Here is a 19,377-nt window from a genome sequence, read left to right as displayed (position 1 = left end):
CTTCAATTTTTACTTGGAATAAATATGCTAATACTTCACCACCTAAAACGTATATTACGATGATCTCGCTTATTTATTTTTGAAGTCAATGATCTTGGGAATGGATTACCATACATTTCTGCCGACGAAACTCTTCCATTTGCGCCAACTGGCGCAACGGGTCATTTCGTATCATTAAAGCTAAGACCCCCCCCCCCCCCCACGTTTGGCGACCCCAACTCTCTTTCCCCCATGTCTCTTCACTTGAGAGAAATCATGAATTAATTCAATTGGATGCATACATGATGGGTATAGTCATTCTAGTATGTACTGCTGCTTCAAATAGAGGGCATGATCTGCTGCGACACAGGCTGCCTCTTGAGAAGATAATCCACATATGCTCGGAAGGTCGTTGTGTGGCTGGCGTATCGTGTGTAATAGGCACTTCTTTGCTTTTTGTATGCATCCATGAATCGATGCTTTTTCTCAGCAGGGCCTCACGCGGCATCCACGGTGACACAACATGTTGGTTACATTTTCAAACCGATCAGGTCTTCGTTTGTTTTTTACGACCTGGTGAGGTCTCCGCTTATGTTGTACGACCTCACCCGCTTACTGATTGGCTTCAATACTTTCCTGGAATAAATATGTTGATAATTCACCACCTAAAATGTACGTTGTGATGATCTCCACTTTCTTATTTTTGAAGTCTATAATCTTGGGAATAGATTACCATACATTTCTTCTGGAGTAACTCCGCCGTTTTCGTCAATTGGCGCAACAAGTCATCTAGTATCACTAAAGCTAGGACATGTTTGGCGACCCCAACTCTATTTCTCCAGTATCTCTTCCACTTGAGCGAAATCGTTAATTAATTCAATTGCATGCATACATGATGGGTATATTCAATCTCGTACGTACTGCTGCTTCAAATAGAGGGCACGATTTGCTGGTACACAGGCTGCCTCTTGAGAAGCTAATCCACATCTGCTCGGAATGTCGTTGTGTGGCGTATCGTGTGTAACATGCACTGCTTTGCTCTTGTATGCATCCATGAATCGATGCTTTTACTACAGCAGGGCCTGACGCGGCGTTCACGGCGACATAGCATGCTGGTTACTTTTTTCAAATTAATGAGGTATGCGCTTATTTTTTGTGACCCGGTGCGGTCTTGGCTTATTTTTTACAAACTGGTGAGGTCTACGTTTACTGATTGGCTTCAAGTTTTCAACCGGGCAAGTGGCTATTCATTTTTCCATACCTACCACCCGCCAGACCAAATTAGCTGCTACGGAAGTTCATAATCGGTAGTGCCACAACAGGTTGGTTACTTTTTTCAAACCAATGAGGTGTCCGCTTATTTATTTATTCGAACTGATGAGGTCTCCGCTTCCTGAGTGGCTTGAATTTTTCGACCAGGCACATGTATTGGAATTTTCCCAGTACGTACAAGTGGATATTGTTGTTTCCCTATTGAAAGGAGAATAATAATGACTCTAGGATTAGGTGTTTAGAGAAGCAACCCATCGAGCTAGCTTGTGCACTAGTATAAATACACAAGTCACGGTGACAGCAAATCTCATCCATCATTACACACACGCACCTCTTTCCTCCATTTCCTAAGGCATCATTAGCGATGGAGTACTCGCCAAAGCTAGCGGCGGCACTGCTCTTAGCTCTCGCGTCCGCCATGATCGTCACCGCCCAGAACGGGGGCGATGACATGCTGAACGCCCACAATGAAGTGCGCGCCGCCGTCGGTGTGGGGCCAGTGACGTGGGACCCCATAGTGGCGGCGTACGCGCAGTCGTACGCGGAGAAGCGCCGCGCCGACTGCCAGCTAGTACTCTCTCCGGAGGTGCGCCCATACGGAGAGAACCTCTTTCGGGCCGCTGGGGCCGAATGGAATGCGGTGGACGCAGTGATTTATTGGGCGTCCGGGAAGCAGTACTACGACCACGCCACCAACACCTGCTCCGCACCTACGGGTGAGTCGTGCATGGGATACCTGCAGTTGGTGTGGAGGGACACGAAGACCATCGGCTGCGGCGCTGTCCTCTGTGACGGCAACGCTGGCGTGTTTGTCATCTGCAGTTACAGCCCGCCGCCCGTGGTCGGGCAAGTTCCATACTAGGCTACGTACCAAGTATGCATGCGGCTATGCATGCATGCACGCAGCACCATGTTGCTTAAATAAATAATTAAGGGATACTCCTAGGGCTGGGCACTAATTCTCGGTCGATTGATGTCACCGATATGTGTGTGTGTGACCAGAATCCCTCCTCCCTTCACTCCTGTATCGTTCTGGGCTTTGATTGTTTTTGTATTTGTCCCGTAACATGTGATTGGGCTCGTATTTGTTTGTATTTGAGCTTATTATTCCGGTTGTATACGGGCTTAATTTGCTGTGGATGGGTCTCTAGTGTAGTAGGAACGAGAAAAGAACAAACACAATATCACGATAAATCTTAAGTTCAAGCAACATGTTTGTGTTGCTAGAGATCAAAACTTACATTTTTCTTATACTTTAAATAATCTGATTTCGGCAATGTATTTTTAAAATGAAATAAGAAAATTCTTCAACGAAACTAAGAAAAGTTGTAGTGAACCACGTAGAAATTCAAGCTGATTAGGTAATATGAGGTTCAGTTTGAACAATTAAAATTGGCATCCTAGGTGAATTAAATATCTAGATGGCTCTCAAGGGTGAGATAGCCGTGCTACGATTGACAACTGGAACTTCTCATCATGATTAAAATATGTTTCATCCATTTTTAGTTTATAGAGTTAGAAAAGAGGAACTGGAAAGCAGTGCTACTATTGGCACTCAAAAGTGAACTAAAAACTATTAGCAGGAAGGTAATCATACCAAGCCTCATGAGCTCACCAGGATCGGCAAGAGAGTGACCCCTGAACTGATAGGTTCCATATCCCTCAAAATTACGGCAAAGAACCATGTCTGTATGCAATGCCTCATCCCATGTCACCTCCTGCATACAGTAAGACTCATAGAATGAATAACACATAGAAGCGTGTTGCATAAATAAACAACTAAAGCATACTCCTAGGGCTCGGCTGAGCGAGAACTCATTTCAAGTTCAAGCAACATGTTTATGTTGCTAGAGAACAAAACTTACATTTTTCGTATACTTTAAATAATCTGATTTCGGCAATGTGTTTTTAAAATGAAATAAGAAAATTCTTCAATGAAACTAAGAAAAGTTGCAGTGAAGCTAATCGAAGGTTATTTTGCAACAATGTCCGAATTATTTTACGTGACGTGCACTGATTTTTGGGCATTAATTTGGATTGCATATTGAATAATAATAAACTTTTCCCTCCGTTATGGTGTAGTTCACTACAGTTGGGAACCCCCAAATGGAAGGGATGATATAGACAACAACAAGTATTTCCCTCCGCTATGAACAAGATTTATCTAGCCAGTGGGAACATCCCTCTTCGACCAAGTTAACGGTACCTGCACACAAAAGACAAAACCAACTTGTCCCAAATATCCGACAAGGTTGCCAAACTCCCCGTTCTGCTTGTTACAAGAATTAAATGCAATGTATGGATGGAAGTGATGAATAAAAATAAAAGAAAAAATGGACCGACGAGCAAATAATGGTGAAAACAAAGTAAGAACGGTTGTAAACAATGTAAAAAGATGGGACGGGGGCCATAGTGTCACTGGTGGTATCTCAAGAGAAAAATATAATACTGTTGGGTCAACAAATTACAGCTGGCCAATTGATAGAATCAGAATAAAGCAATTGTGACGTAGAAATCGTGCATGTCAATATTCATATAACTAGCAAAGTGGCCCGCCCGATGTGCGGGCTAGAATTTATAAATATATTTTATGGAAACACATTATTTGATATGTCTACAGAAATTTGGAACCAAACGTGATCATATTCACAAATATGATCCTTCTGCAAATATAGTGCTTTGCGAGGGCGTCTTGTTCAGTAGTGTCTCAAATGTTTTAAGTGTTTTATTTTAAATGTTACAAGGATATTTGTTTCTCCCATAAACACACAATTTCTAGGTATACATTCTAGAGGCTTTAACTAAAAGTTAATGAAAATTAACTACAAAATATTTCGCACGGACAATTTAACAAATTAATTCACTTTTATTAGTAACATTATTTATACGGTCAAACACAAATTAGAGAGGAGCTATCATTTTTTAATGTTTTCTTCCACTCTCTCACTTATACAACGCTCTCTTCTTCAAGCCAACCGTTCTATGCTCTTGCTCATATATATTTGTTTTATTGTGCAAGATTACTACATTGGCACATATAACTTTTTTTTAGCACGGTGAAGAGATTTTATTACTCCGTCCATACCATATTGTAGTTCCTTTATATTATTTTTAATATCCAACTTCACAAAATTTTATCCATTTTCTAGAGATAAGTATTTATATCTACAAAATCAATCATACACTATGTGAAAATATATCTCATGATGTATCAAATGGTATGCATTTGGTATTCTAAATGTACATATTTCTTTTGAATGCACTGAACAATTAGATTTCAAGCATAAGCCTTGGGTGGCAAGTAGCTAGGAAATGTGTGAAAACATAATTGTTTGGTCTAAAGTATTTTTATTAGCATTCACGGTGAATTGTGCGAATTTTTGTCCAAGGCCTCATGCGCAACTGCAGAATGTACTTGAAATAAAAAAATTCAATCACACAAATAGTAGTCATTCGATAATATATAAAACCATGATCTTAGAAATATAGAATGGGTGCAAATTTTGATAGAAATATGCACCTCACACACTGTTGGATGCATTTACATCCACTTTATGAACATGGATGGGTTTTCATTCATCAATTATTGGCCATGCTGTTTTAAAGATTTTTTTCCTACTGTAATCAATTTTTGACCAATTTGACATAGTTCATACCCGGATGTTTATTTGTGGATCGCAAGATTTGAAATATAATTGATACTTTTCACCAAGTAACACCGCTCTCCAAGAGCCCTACATACGCCAGTCAAAAAAAAAAAGGAGCCCCACATACGTGCTAGCTATGGACGCATCCGAGTGGCTGCTTAATTTTTTACTAGTTCTCGGCCAGCTTAATCAACCTATTGCCCGCCAAATATTTTTTACAGCCAAACATATCCACATATTCAAGTACATGCCATGTACATTAATCAAACATTAGACATATACTATATAGTCACCGGTAGAAATATTGAACAGCGGCATTTTTTTTGTGAAATATTCAACAAACCAATCGCTGAATACATTTAGATCCATTTATAAAAATATATCAGTTATAATTCATCTATTATTGGGGAGATTTTGTGTTTTTGTGGAATTACATTTTTTCTACGGCTGTGTTTCTCATGATCTGCCGACCATTTCACCTTGTTGAGACCCTGTTATATAGATCACAATATAGGATATGCACTTCATACTTTGCACCAGATGCAACAGACACCTAGGAACCGTACATATGTGCCAACCATATATGCAGCAGGGCGGTCGATTAACAGTTTTCTGATCCTAGTCTATTAATATCTCTATGGTGTATCATTCGTATTTTTTTGACAACCAAACATAAAACATTGCAAGATACTGGGGTACATGCCTTGTATATATAGAAAACATAAGAGACTCCAGATAGTCACGTACATGGCATTACAGCACATGGGACCATATCATGTGGAAGCTGAAGAAAATTAATTCAAGCCCTGAGAAAGCATTAAGATAGGCTAGAGATCCAATTTGAGGCCATGCTGCTGTACGGTTACTTCTATTTATTTATTTTATGGGCGACGTATCGTAAATTATTTTTAATATATAATAGATAGATAGATGCATAACGTCAAACATATATACACCGCTATCCAACTGCATCTATAACTAATACTCTGGTTTGAGACCGCTATTCAGCATGCAAATCTAGGAATTAAGTCCATGACAAACACGGTATTGCCTTAAGGTCACTACATAATGTAAGCAATAATAAACATACAAGTGACATAAGCACCGTTGTTTTACCCTGAGTAGCAACAACACAATACCCCTCTTATATTTGTTCTGTCACTCGGGCACAAAGAAAGAAAATTGAACCCACTATCAAACATATACTCCCTCTTGGAGATTTAATACATAAATTTGGCCAGCATAAACATATAAATCGGAGAGCATGTAAGACTATAAATAAAGACATTCAGTGATATGAAATAGCATCAATAGCAAAATGAATGATCTGGTCATAATCCATCATATCTAAGGAAACACAACTGCAATAGCAATTACATCATGTCCATGGGCCGTTTTCTCTATCGTCATGACCAGCAGCGTCATGACGAATTTCCATGGGCCGTTCTCTATCATCTTCCTCTTCCCTGTCTACTAATGGAACAAGAACAATAATCTATCCACCCCCACACCCAATCTCGTTAACCTCCAAACAACTTATCGGGTACCAGATCCTCCCCAGGACGATCTCCATACCCGCATCGCATCATAGCACGGCCTATCCAATACGAGTTTCCCTGTAGTCCTGGCCACTCCCTGATCCTTCTGTTGTGATCTCCTCCATCCACCTTCGCACTCTTCTTCTCCGCCTCCGACAGCTTCGTCCTCGCCAACATACCCTCTACTCCCTTCATGTCTACTCCTAGCACCAGACCACTCACGCTCTCTGATCTAAACTCAACCGGTGTATTAGAACTGGATTGGTAAATGACGATGATTAGACTACTATTGAGTGGGACAATCCCCCCACCCCAGCTAGACGCCATTGGTAGCAGATGGCGTGGTTGTGAACATGTGATGCGGGGTGAATTGGAAACCCTAGGCGATGAGAGAGGAACGCAACAATGGTTGCCTCGGGATCGCCAGATAAAAACCCTAACTGTCGCCCTAGGGACGGGCCCAGCGGCCACATTAATCGTGTTGGACCCCTTAGAGCATCTCTAGCAGAACCCTTATATCGCGTCGAACTGCAAAATATATAGCTACTAGTTTAGAGTTTTGCGTGAAAAAAGTGGCCCGAACGGATACCGTATCGGATCGTGGCCTTTAAAAAGTTTTGCGGGGCGCAGCAAACTCTCACCCTAAACCTTTAGAAACACGGGGCGGGAGGCCAACCCGAGGGTGACCCCTATCGCTAGCGAGATTTGGCAGGAGGGACATTTCCGTGCGGCTGTTCCCGTTCTCTCTTCCTTCCACCGCCATTGATCTTCCTCCGCCCGCTCCGGACCACCTTCCCGGCTCTGTAGCGCCGCCATGGACACCTCCCAGCCATCGCCCTCCATCGTGGAAGTCATGGACGCGCCAACCCCTCAAGCAGATCTCGTCGTCGGTCGTGACGCGCCCAGCATTGTTCAAGCCTCCACCACCCAACCCCGCAAGCGCCAGGGCAACTTCGTCGTCCAGAGCGGCGCTTCCTTAGCCGCCGCCGGGAAGGCATGGGCGTTCTCCACCGCCGCCGCTACAAATCCGGTCCATGTCGTCCCACCCCATCGATGATGCGCAAGATGGCGGGGGTGAAACGCAAGAAGGTGGCCAAAAAAGGTACCGCGAGCACCGCACCACCACCTTCTCCGATCGCCACCGTAAGAGCTTCCCCGAGGACGCCCGTCGATGACGCTACTGTCACCGCCCCCAAGGTATTCAATGGAATGGGCACAAGGTATGGAACTTTGATTTTCTTATAGTTGTTTTCGCATTTCGCCATTGCTATTGTTCGTGACTTGTGGAGCGAAATTGTAGCGCCGGTTTGCATGATGCGACTGCCGAGCTTGTGCATATGTTCGATGACAACGCCGTCGACATTGATCAAGCCCCGATCGGTGATTACAGCTACAATGAGATGGAAGGTGGTGTGGACAGTCACGATGAGGAAGAAGATGAGGTGGAGGAGATTGGGGAGGGGGTGTTCGACCAAGCGCAACAAAAAGTGCGCGTGAGATCGAAGAACTACACGCAATTGGGAGATCAAGTCTTGGCCAAGGCTTGGGAATATGTGTGTCTTGATGCGTGCACCGGCACTGACCAAACCGGCAAGCGGTATTGGCAAAGGATAAAGGACCGGTTCTTCCCAATGATGGCAAACTATCCCTCGAGGATGCCACGCACCTATAGGTCACTCCAAGGTCGTGGGGATGTGATCAAGCCGATTTGTAGCCGTTGGAGTGGTTGCTTGGAGCAAGTCCGCAATGCACCTCCAAGTGGTACCGTTGAAGCTGATTATGTGAGTTTGTTTTCACATCCCAAGTAGTGCAAATGATTTTTAGCCGCTAGATGGTTTCATGTGACATACTTTGACATTGTTTTCATTTTGTAGGACAAAATTGCGCAAGAAAGGTACAAGGACATGGAAGCTTCCAATGACAAGTCATTTACACTAGAGCATTGTTGGAAATTGCTTCAAAATAGCGAGAAGTGAAATTTGATTGACAAAGAATCCCCACCGAAGAGAGGTTCACTCACCAAGATGGATGATGATGATGAAGATGAAGATGGCCCAAGAAACAACAAGCCCGGTAGAAACAAGAAGGCCAAGGACAAGATCAAGAGGGAAGCGGGGGCATCAAGCTTGCGGACATAGATGCCATGGTGCAATCAAATGAGTTGATGGTGGCCAAGACATTGGAGGGAGAGAAGGAGTTGGCCGACAAGAAGGCGCAAGAGAAGCAAGAGAAGTGGCAATTACTCAAGGAAGAGGGGTTGCGCAAGACCGCCATTGAGGAGAGAAGAGCCCTTGCCGAGGAGAACAAGGCCTTGGCTAAGCTTCTTCAAGAGGAGAACAAGATCATGACGATGAACCGCAATGACATGGACGACATCACCAAAGAATGGCATGATATTGCAAGGAGGGAGATCTTGGAGAGAAGGAAGCAAGCGGCGACGGGTGGTGGAGAGTGATGATGATGATGATGGTCATGGAGGTGGTGGTGGCTTTTGCATGAGGTTCTTTTGGGTCATGGATGAAAACTATGTTTAATTTCCGTGCAAACTATATTTGATTGTTCGAATTTGTAGCCATTTACTGGAAGTGTGGTCAAATTGTCTAATTTGTTTTTTCAGTTTGAGGGCTGGCGCGGGTTGCGGCAGAACAGAACCCGCAAGGCCGAACGGTAAAACAGAATATTCAGACTCCTTAAAAACGCACGAACTGTAAAAGGTCTACCCCATTTTTTGGGCCACACCAAAGCCCGTATAGTCGTCCCGGCCCATAAATCTTTCACAGTGGCCCGGAAATCCAACAATGCTCAACAGGCTCGAAGCCTGTGGGTTGAATTTGTGTTTAGCAGGGCCGAGTGTATGGGGCATGGTTTATCCAGTAGCTTGTCCAAGACTGTTCTGGGTCCGGCGAGGGATCTATTCTTCTTTTCGGCGGGGTCGCGTTCGGGCGACCGTCGTGGGTATACGTGCTTTGCCTGAGCTTTACTGGATTGCTCGGCATGGTTTGACTCCACGCGCATTTGTTGTTCTTTCCAGGCGCTTTCCATGACGCAATATTTGCGTACCAGGTCCGATAATTCGGTGAAGCTTTGCAGATGGCGACGGGTGAGGGCATTCAAAATCCCTTCATCTCGGCAATTAGACCGAAAGGTCGCTATTATTTCTTGGTCATAGTAATTTGCGATCCTGTCTTTTACCGAGACGAATCTAGCCCAGTAATGGTGGACTGTTTCTCCGGGCTGCTATTTTACGTACATCAAACTCCAGACGTCCGGATTTCCCGAGTTGCCTGGGGAGTACTCAATGTGGGGTTGGGTGGGAGAAAATTTCTTATCGCCCCGGTTGTGTGTCCAGAACTCTGGCGGCAGCGTCCAAAATCCCCGAAGTGTTTGGTATGTCAAATTCGAAATCCACACTATTTGCGGGCCGTGGCGTGGACTCAAAGTCACGTCTTAGGTCAGGACTTTGTCCCAGACTCTTCGAGACGATCACCGGGCTCCGGGCTCGAAGCTCGGGCGGGGTCGTCGCGAATCCGGACACAGCTTGTTTTCAGCTTTGGTTATTGCGAACCCTCGGCCAATTCTTCGATGGTGGCGATGAGGTGTGTGACGGGTGGGGCGTAGATCCTATTGTCGGGCTTGAGCCCGATCTGGTTGTAGACCGAAGGCTGGCCATTGGAGATACCCATGGCTCGGATTCGATCAAACAGATCATTTAATGACAAAAGATCTATCGGGTCCGCGCTGCCCGAGTGTTTGGGGCTGACCCGCAGCGTAGCCGCTCCGGGGTCGTTCGAGGTCGGATCCGGGCGTTGTTTGGCCGGCACTGCCCTGACTAATCTGACGGGGTCAGGCTTTAAGGCTGGGATCCGGATAGCATCGGTCCCCATCCCCGAAGTCAAAACATCGTGATCAATGGGTTTTCCGGAGGGAACTGGTAACTTAGCTGGAATAAGATCTCCCCAGGAGTCGGCGGTGAACTCTAGGCTCCCGAACCTGATCTTCTAGATCGGGGGTGAAGCTTCCCTCCTGGCCGAGACAGCTGGGTGGGTCAGCATGCAGTATGATACTGCCAGACGCAAAAGCCTGGACAGTGGCTGAGATGTCCTCAGAGCGGATGGCGCTAACGTCGGTGAGTAGGAGGCCCATCGATCCTTCTAGTGATCCGACAACGGGACTTTCAATGAAAGCACCAATGTCGGTGTCAAAACCGGTGGATCTCGGGTAGCTAGGGGGTCCCGAACTGTGGATCTTCACTACTAGGGAAAAGCCTATACACAGGAGCTTAGTAGTAGCGCTTTTTAGAAGGCAATGCTGCTACTACTTATCAGTAGCGCTTGGCCTCGGAAAGCGCTGCTACTATGCACTTATCAGTAGCGATGTATTCATAAAACACACTACTACTATAATTTCCAGACCGTTGCCGGCAGGCCATGCATACTAGTAGCGCTTGTATGTAGAAAGCGCTACTGCTATTGTACGTAGCAGTAGCGCTTTCCACCGACAAGCGCTACTGCTATTGTACGTAGCAGTAGCGCTTTCCACCGACAAGTGCTACTACTACAGGCACCTTATCCACGCTCGATCCAGCCCGCGCTCGATCTCACTCTCCCCCTCACACACTCTCACTCGCACGCCTCTGCCGCGCGCCGTCCGCCGCGCCGGCCTCCTCCCCCGTCCGCCGACCTCCCGCGCCGGCCCTGCTCCCCCGCCGCCCCCCCCCCCCCCCCGCGCCGGCCCTCCTCCACCGAGGTACTCCTCCTTCTTCCTCCTCCCTAGTTATTTTTTAACCCTAGCTAGTTGAAAATTTTAGGTTAAATCTTAGAATAATGTAATAGGTTATGATCTTAGGTGTTTAATTTTAGAATAATGTAGTATGAACTCTAGCTAGTTATGATCGAACCATGTTCAAAATGTAGGTTTTTAATTAGGTGTTTAATCTTAGAATAATGTAGTACGAACCCTAGTTATTATCGAACCATGTTCAACATGTCACATTTGTTGTTATTTTTTTAGTTAAAGCAATTATTCCTGCATCGACGTCGATGATGCCTATCCCCCATCTTTGCCGTCGACTCGGCGGAGGAGGCCTGCTTGATCAGAGGGGCCATGTGTGGGACTGGGCTCCCCCGGGCTGGTACTGGGAGGTGCTACCTTCCAGGGGCGCAGCTTGGTGAGGAGCCAGCCCGTCGTTGACCCGAACCTTCTTTGGTGGCGGTCGCGTGGGATAGTGACGGTGCGGAGGCTTGAGGACCCCGCATAGGTGGTACGTCACCATGTCAGTGAGGAGGACGAGCACGTCCGTCGCTACATGGTTGCGTTGGAGGGCAGGTTCGACAATACCTGGCAGGTTCTTCAGGGATTTCACTAGAGCTATGATCCTATGATGGTTCCTTCTCTTTGGGTGTCCACCGCCCGCGCCGATACCCGCCGTTCGCTAGGGTTTTAGCTGTATTAGTGATGTTATATGTATGATACTATTCCAGATGTATTAGTGATAATATTCGACGATGTACGGACGCAAAAGATGATTTAGTTTTGCTTATTGAATGCATGCTAATTTCAATACTAATTTATTTTATTGTTTTGCTTATTGAATGCTCAAATTGGAGAACTACTCCTATTTTGAATGCTCAAATTGGAGAGCACTATGCAAGGCGTATGCATTTGATTAGTTGATAACTTGTCGGGTTTCACTAAATCCTAAGATGAGGATAATAATGTTTTTGTTTATATTTTGTTTTTGCAGAAATTAAGGAGACCCTCCATCATCCCCGCCGTCGTCCCCATCACCGACCCCCTCCGACCTCGAGGTGAGACCAGCCGGCCATGTATATCTTGTATTGCTCAAATAGGATATGTGCTTGCCGAAGTGGCCGGCCATGTTTGCAGGTAACACCTCTGAGTGGCCTATGTTTTGCCGGAGTGTTGATTAATTTCCGTTCCGGCAAATTTCAGGCGCTCGATATGTCCTTTTTTTGCAAAGGTCATGCTGGATTTTTCCGTGAATTTTGGCATGATTTGTGCTAGAATATGTAGGAAATATCGAGTGGCCTAGATTTTCTATAAAGATAATTAAACGACATTTCGGGTTGACTTTAAGTCTGTCGAGGCTCCATACATGACAGTCAACAAATGAGTGTGGGAGAAAGTCTGCACCATATAAGAGAGAAGAAGAATCCCGACTGTTGTCGTGGGGGTCGTTTTTTGTTCTGCTCCTTGTGCTAGACCTTTGTTATGCACTAGGGGAAGGAGGAACAACGACCATCACCGACGGTCGAAAAATCAGTGAGGGAGTGTGTCCACCATATATGAGAGAGGACAAAGAATCCCGACTGTTGTCGTGGGGGTCGTTTCTCCTTCTCCTTGTGCTAGACCTTTGTTATGCACTAGGGGAAGGAGGAGTAACGACCATCATCGAAGGTCGCAAATGTCAGAGAGGAATCAATGAGGGAGAAACTCCATCGTATATGAGAGGACGAAGAATCCCGACTGTTGTCGTGGGGGTCGCTTCTCCTTCGTTCCCGTGTGCTAGACATTTTGGTGTAATGCACTCGGGGACGAAGGGAGGAGCGGCCATCACCGACGGTCGAATATATACACCACGTGAGCTGAGTGTTTTCAAGAAAAGACTCGACAGACCGATAGTCAACCCGTGATGAATAATAATGATCTAATTTAGTTTTTGTAGTACATACATTTAATTGTGCAAGTTTAATCTTTCAATTATGAACCTAGGCAATGTCGTCGTCGGACGACGAAAGTCTCCCGGGGGAGTGCAACTGGTGCGGCGACGACCGGGGTTTGTGCAACAGGCCTCACCTGGACGAAGGTCGGCGCTTCAGCATTAAGCTCCAGGAGACCTTTGATGTTGAAACGGTACGCAACGACGACAAGTGTTTTTTTCGTAATTAAGCACGACTTCTGCTACTTCAACGTGTAATTTTCGTCTTTTACAATTCGACTAGCTTATGCCATGCCATGCAAGACGCTATGTCTTGGAGAGGATAGATTTTGAAGATCATGAAAGTATGGAAACAAAGATAATTCGCCTAAGGACCCATCATGGTATGGATTTTGATGTAAATCTACACAATTCTGAGAGCGTATCCCATTTTGGTTGCCCGAATTGGGAACTTTGCAATATGTATGATTTTCATGAGGGTATGCTTGTCACCATGGATCTTGGTGATCCCGACATCGCCCAAGACAACATGGACATTTGGGTCCTTGTTGATACACTTCCAATTCTACCGCTATGTGAGTTTCTCAAACATAGTTATTAAGTAATTTATATTGTTTATTCCATAATAGTTGACAGCTTATTTCCATTGATAGCTAATTTTCATTCTTCAAAGAATGTGCGAAAGATGGTAGACAGAACCTACTACACCGATGGCTCGGAATTAACATATCAGGAGAAAAATCATCTGATCTCATTTATTACTGGTCTTGAGAATTACAATATCTATTATCAAAATCCTCCACATTATGGTCAATATGTGCCACTAGTGCACGTGTTGAACTACGGTAACATCCATGGAGATGTCATGGTAACATTTTTTTACTATTACGACATCTGTGCATCTTTTGCATAAATTCTTCTAAAACTCAACTACATTGCTAAGTACGAAGTTATTACTATGTTTTTCAACGGGAAATCCCGAAGGATTGTGTGCCTCATCTGATGTTTCTGAAAGGTCATCCTACGAATCACTCCTGTTCATATCGGATTTCTAAAACCAATGAAGACATGACAATCAAAGATTGGAAAAATGTATGGTCAATCGTATGGAGCTACTTGGAAGCAACATTGTGCGAAGGGCAAGAATTGGAGACAGGATAATCTCCATTCTCCATAATGGAGAGTCAGGGCCTATCTTGTTTTATGCTATTTTACCTTAGAGAGGGTATTTAGGTTCTAGCTAATACTCATGATCATGTGCTAAGAACAATTAAGTAGGGTTGGTTAGATGACTATGATGATGATGAGTATGACTTGTTATTATGATAACGAGTAGAAGTTGTATGATGATGATGAGTAGGACTTGTTATTATGATACCAATGATGAGTTATTTATTATTATGATCGATGATGCATGATGCTAAGTTGTTATATGAGCATGATGAGTTATTATATATATCAGTAGGTGAAATGAACATGGATTAGATTCAAGTGGAGGCAACATGTGGTGCACATCGAAAGTACTACTAATCCAAACTAGATCAAGTTTGGATTAGTAGTACTTTCGACATGCACCACATGTTGCCTCCACCTAGTTTGGATTAGTAGTACTTTCGATGTGCACCACATGTTGCCTCCACTTGAATCTAATCCACGTTCATTTCACCCACTGTTATATATAATAACTAATCATCATCATAAAATCATATGATGAAAGTACTATACATAAAACCTACAGCGAAAATAAGCCGCATTTTCAAAAATACAGGAAAAATTAGCAGCAACACTTTTCAAAAGAAATGCTACTGATACTTACTATTATCAGTAGCGCTTTCCCAAGAAAAGCGCTACTGCTAACTAGGTATAGCAGTAGCGCTCGCTTTCCAGCGCTACTGCTACCAGTTAGCTGTAGCACCTTAGTAGTAGCGCTTGTACAAGCTGTTAGGGATATAACTACTGGGTATGAACCGCCCAGGAGGAGCCGGGTCATACCACTGGCGGCTTACCAATGAAGATAGCGAATCAAACGAGCCCGTTGACGGCCCAAGACCCAGAGGTGACTTAGGGCCCCGGAGGATGAACCGCCATGTATGTATGACTTGTATATTAAGGCAAGTGTAATTAGTCACCGAGTCGGACACGTTGTGTATGAGCCGGCCGGGACTCCGTGAACCGTCGGGCGTCGACCTGTGTATATAAAGGGAGGACCTGGCGGCGGTTTAGGGCAAGAAACAAGAGATCGAGAACTAGGTCAAGCGTATTCGCTCCCTGGTAATCGAAACCCCAGCAATACAATCCCAAACTGGAGTAGGCCTTTACCTTCACTGCAAGGGGCCGAACCAGTATAAACTCCATGTGTCCTTTGTCCCGTTTAACCCCTTAAGCTAACCTAGTTGCAATGGCTCCACGACTAAATCCTTCTGCTAGGACATCTGCCGTGACAATTCCACGACAGTTGGCGCCAACCGTGGGGCAAGCGCACGGTGGTTTCGAGTTCTTGAAGGGAAACTTTGAAGGGATCAAGGGATACGCTGTTGGCTGGATGACTAAGAGTCGTCGCAGCAAGCTCTACATCGACGATGCAGGCTGGGGCCCCGAGGCTAGCTCAATCGAGTACGGGTACCGGGTCCCCTTTGGCGGAATCCATGTCTTCATCGGCAAGATCGGCGAACCGGGCCCTAAGCCGGACATCTGCACCGACATCATCGAGACGGCTCAGCGTGCATGACCCGCCCAGGTTCAGCCCGCCATGAAGCGTGCCTTTGTCGGTTTCACCCATGGGGTGGAAATTGGAGAAGGATCTGTGTCTGGAGGTGAGACGGACATCTACTCTGATGGTGAATCGTCCACTGGCGAGACTAATTCAATGTATCAACTGCAAGACGGCCGGCTTGGGGGGTATTCCGATGGCGACAGTATTCCGGACCCCTACGAGCCGCTGAATAGGGTCGCGATCTTCATGGCCGGCACACAGCCAACGCTTGGTTCAACAACCGCTGCGGCTATGACCTCCAGCTCAGCGGCCGCGGCTGGTGCTAGCGGCACGGCACGCCCGCCGGCTCAAGCTTTGATAGAATTATTGGAGGCTTTGGCGACTCTGATGGGGGTGGAGGTAACCCCGGACAACCAGGAACAGCACAAGGTGGATGTGGCAAGGCTACGTGATGAGATAGCTCAAGCCAAGGAAGAGCTGGTAGCTGAGAACGCTAGGATGGCTGCAGAGCGGGCTGCTTTGGATGCCCAGGCACATCGGATTCAGGCAGAGTCTTTCTGGCTCACGTTGGGTCAGAACGCTTCAAACGAGATCATGAGGAGGAGACACCAGAGTCATCTACCCCCGGTTTATGAGCCAAGGAACCTCTTCAACACACCTAGAGCAGGGACGAGTGACCCGCCAGTGGTGAACCGGGCGGTCGAAGTGCCTGGGACTGGAGCACCGGTTCAGCCACGTGTAGTGGACCCTCCACGTTTGAATAACACTTCGCCTCAATATGTTCTGACGCCTCCAGGTCATTATTCTAACCCTTTGGACACTATGATTGCTGCGGCAACGCGATTGGAAGCTCTACCAGTTGAAGGCGAGTCTCCAACGGCGATAGAGACACTGAGGGCCAGAGAGCTTCTTTAGACAGTTGTGGCTCAACAGGCGGCTTATTCTTACAGCCGCGAGCGGATTCACTCAACCCCTCGTCCAAGCCGGAGTTATAGCAGGCACATTGACTCACCGGAGGTTTCAAGCAGTGAACAGCGCCGTAACCAACCTCATGGACATGACCCGGCGCGTGGTGGTACCAATGCTTAGACTTCAGTGGATCAGGGCAGAGCGCTCCGGGAGGCCGAGCTGGCGGCTCAGCAAGCGGCTCATCAATATTCTCCAGTTTATCCGTCAGCTTATGTGGAGGCAGGCGTGACCTCTAGAACCTTGGGTGTGCCATGTTTAGTGCCGGCTCTGCATAACGAGCGTTTGCCCAAGGATTTCAAGGGTCCCCATAAGGTGCCTAACTACACATCAGATCAGCCCCCTGAAGCTTGGATCGAAATTTATGAGATGCCAATGGAGATGCTGGACATTGGCGATGCTGCATGTGCTAAGTATTTCACCATGATGTTGGATGGGATGGCTCGTACTTGGTTGAAAGAGCTGCCTGCCAACTCCATTGGGTCATGGGCCGAGCTAAAAGCCCGGTTTATCCAGAACTTTAAAGACACGTGCAAGCAGCCTATGTCAATCGTGGATTTGGACTCCTGTGTCCAAGGTGAGGGTGAGTCAACAACCCATTGGGTGCGCTGGGTCTCAGCCATCCTACACTCACTTGATCATATCAATGTCGTTTCCGCGGTCCTGATGCTGGAGAAAAATTGTCGTTTCATGCCCCTTAAGCAGAAACTGGGGTGGCTTAAACGCCACTGCAGCGACATGGGGGAGCTAATGGCGGCTCTTGTCAAGTATGCCGATTCTGATAGTACCAAGGACCCCGAGTCTGATGATGAAAAGCCGGGAAAGGGAAAGAAAAGCAGCAACACGAAAGGGCGGCAGCATAACCCGGCAAGTCAGGGTGGCAACGGTAAGCGCAAGGCTGATGGTAATATGGATTTTGTGGCCAACACCAATACACAGAATAATAGTCAGCGCCGCAAGGGAAAGCCGCCCCCTCGGTTTGGAGGGCCAAAATTCAATCTTGAGGCGATGATGAATCAGCCCTGCCCGAAGCATGGTACGCGGGAAAAGCCGGCCACTCACCTGTGGAAGGATTGCTTCATTATGAGGGAGTATAGGAATTCCAATTTTTTTCCAGAACAATCATGGGCCAGACGGCAGCTCAGGATCCGGCTCTCATGGTCCTGGTTATGGTGGTGGCGGTTCTAATTCCGATTTCCAGGGCCAAGGCAATCAAGGTGGTTTTAATCAATAGTCTGGGAATCAGCAGCAGTAGTCTGGTTATCAGAGTAACCTGAAGCAGGATAGTACCACGTTTTGACCACAAGTTTATGCAAGCGGGATCAGAAGCTCCATAAAAGGGCAGTGAACGCAGTTGAGTCGGCGATTCCCCGTTACTTGCGATGGTCTGAACACCCTATTCTCTGGAGTCGTCAGGATCACCCGCCCCGGGTTGATAATCCAGGTCATTTCGCTCTGGTGGTGGCGCCTCAGGTTGGAGGGTACAGATTTACTAAGGTACTCATGGACGGGGGCAGCTGTATCAATATTCTGTATTATGAAACTTTTCGTCGCATGAGCTTGACTGACAAGGATCTTAAGCCGTCAAACACTTTCTTTCACGGCGTGGTGCCTGGTAAGTCGGCATATCCGGTGGGCAAAATATCTTTGGAAGTTTCCTTTGGAGATGATCATGATTCCAGATCTTAGACATTGACTTTTGAGGTGGTTAAAATCAAGAGCCCTCATCATGCTTTGTTTGGGCGGCCGGCTTATGCTAAGTTCATGGCAAGGCCTTGTTATGTTTATTTGCAGCTTAAGATGCCGGGTCACAAGGGCACCATCATAGTGCATGGAAGCCGGAAGATAGCCTTGGAGTGTGAGGAAGGCGACACTGCTTATGCTGAGTCTGTCTATGCAATAGAAGAGTTGAAATTTTACAAGGATAATGTTGACCCAGCGGATATGACATCTTTGAAGAAGCCAACCACAGAGCATGACCCCCTGTTGAAATTTAAATCGGCGGATGACACTAAGCTAGTTGACTTTGTTCTTGGCGACTCATCCAAGCAATTCAGCATCAGTGCTAATCTAGATCAGAAATAGGAAAGCGCGCTCATCGAGTTCATCTGTGAGAACTGGGACATCTTTCCATGGAAACCTTCAGACATGCCAGGTGTACCAAGGGAACTCGCTGAGCACACTCTCAATATTGATCCAAAGTTTAAACTGGTTAAACAATTCCTTCACCGTTTCAATGAAGAGAGGCGCAAGGCCATTGGTGAAGAAGTGGCTCGGCTCTTGGCGGCTGGGTTTATTGTTGAAGTTTTTCATCCTGAGTGGTTGGCTAACCCAGTGCTGGTACTTAAGAAAAACGACACTTGGCGCATTGATACGTCTCCAACGTATCTATAATTTTAGATTGTTCCATGCTATTATATTATCTGTTTTGGATGTTTAATGGGCTTTATTATACACTTTTATATTATTTTTGGGACTAACCTACTAACCGGAGGCCCAGTCCAAATTGCTGTTTTTTTGCCTATTTCAGTGTTTCGCGGAAAAGGAGTATCAAACGGGATCCAAACAGAATGAAACCTTTGG

General features: G+C 46.0%; 1 protein-coding gene across 1 annotated transcript; it reads left to right on the top strand.

Moving 5' to 3' along the window:
• Positions 1–1,578: 1,578 nt before the first annotated feature.
• LOC123075923 (pathogenesis-related protein 1) lies at positions 1,579–2,380 on the top strand. The gene has a single exon (XM_044498421.1). The coding sequence runs from the start codon at positions 1,616–1,618 to the stop codon at positions 2,111–2,113; it is 498 nt and encodes a 165-aa protein (XP_044354356.1). The 5' UTR covers positions 1,579–1,615; the 3' UTR covers positions 2,114–2,380.
• The last annotated feature ends 16,997 nt before the right edge of the window (positions 2,381–19,377 follow it).

Source organism: Triticum aestivum, chromosome 3D (assembly GCF_018294505.1).
Source record: "Triticum aestivum cultivar Chinese Spring chromosome 3D, IWGSC CS RefSeq v2.1, whole genome shotgun sequence".
Classification (NCBI taxonomy): domain Eukaryota; kingdom Viridiplantae; phylum Streptophyta; class Magnoliopsida; order Poales; family Poaceae; genus Triticum; species Triticum aestivum.
The sequence above is the reverse complement of the archived record's forward strand: the minus strand, read 5'-3'. Positions and strand labels throughout refer to the sequence as shown.

What these genes read in the sequence shown, in the direction of transcription:
- LOC123075923 (XM_044498421.1), top strand. Translation starts at nt 1,616, where the DNA reads ATGGAGTACTCGCCAAAGCTAGCGGCGGCACTGCTCTTAGCTCTCGCG.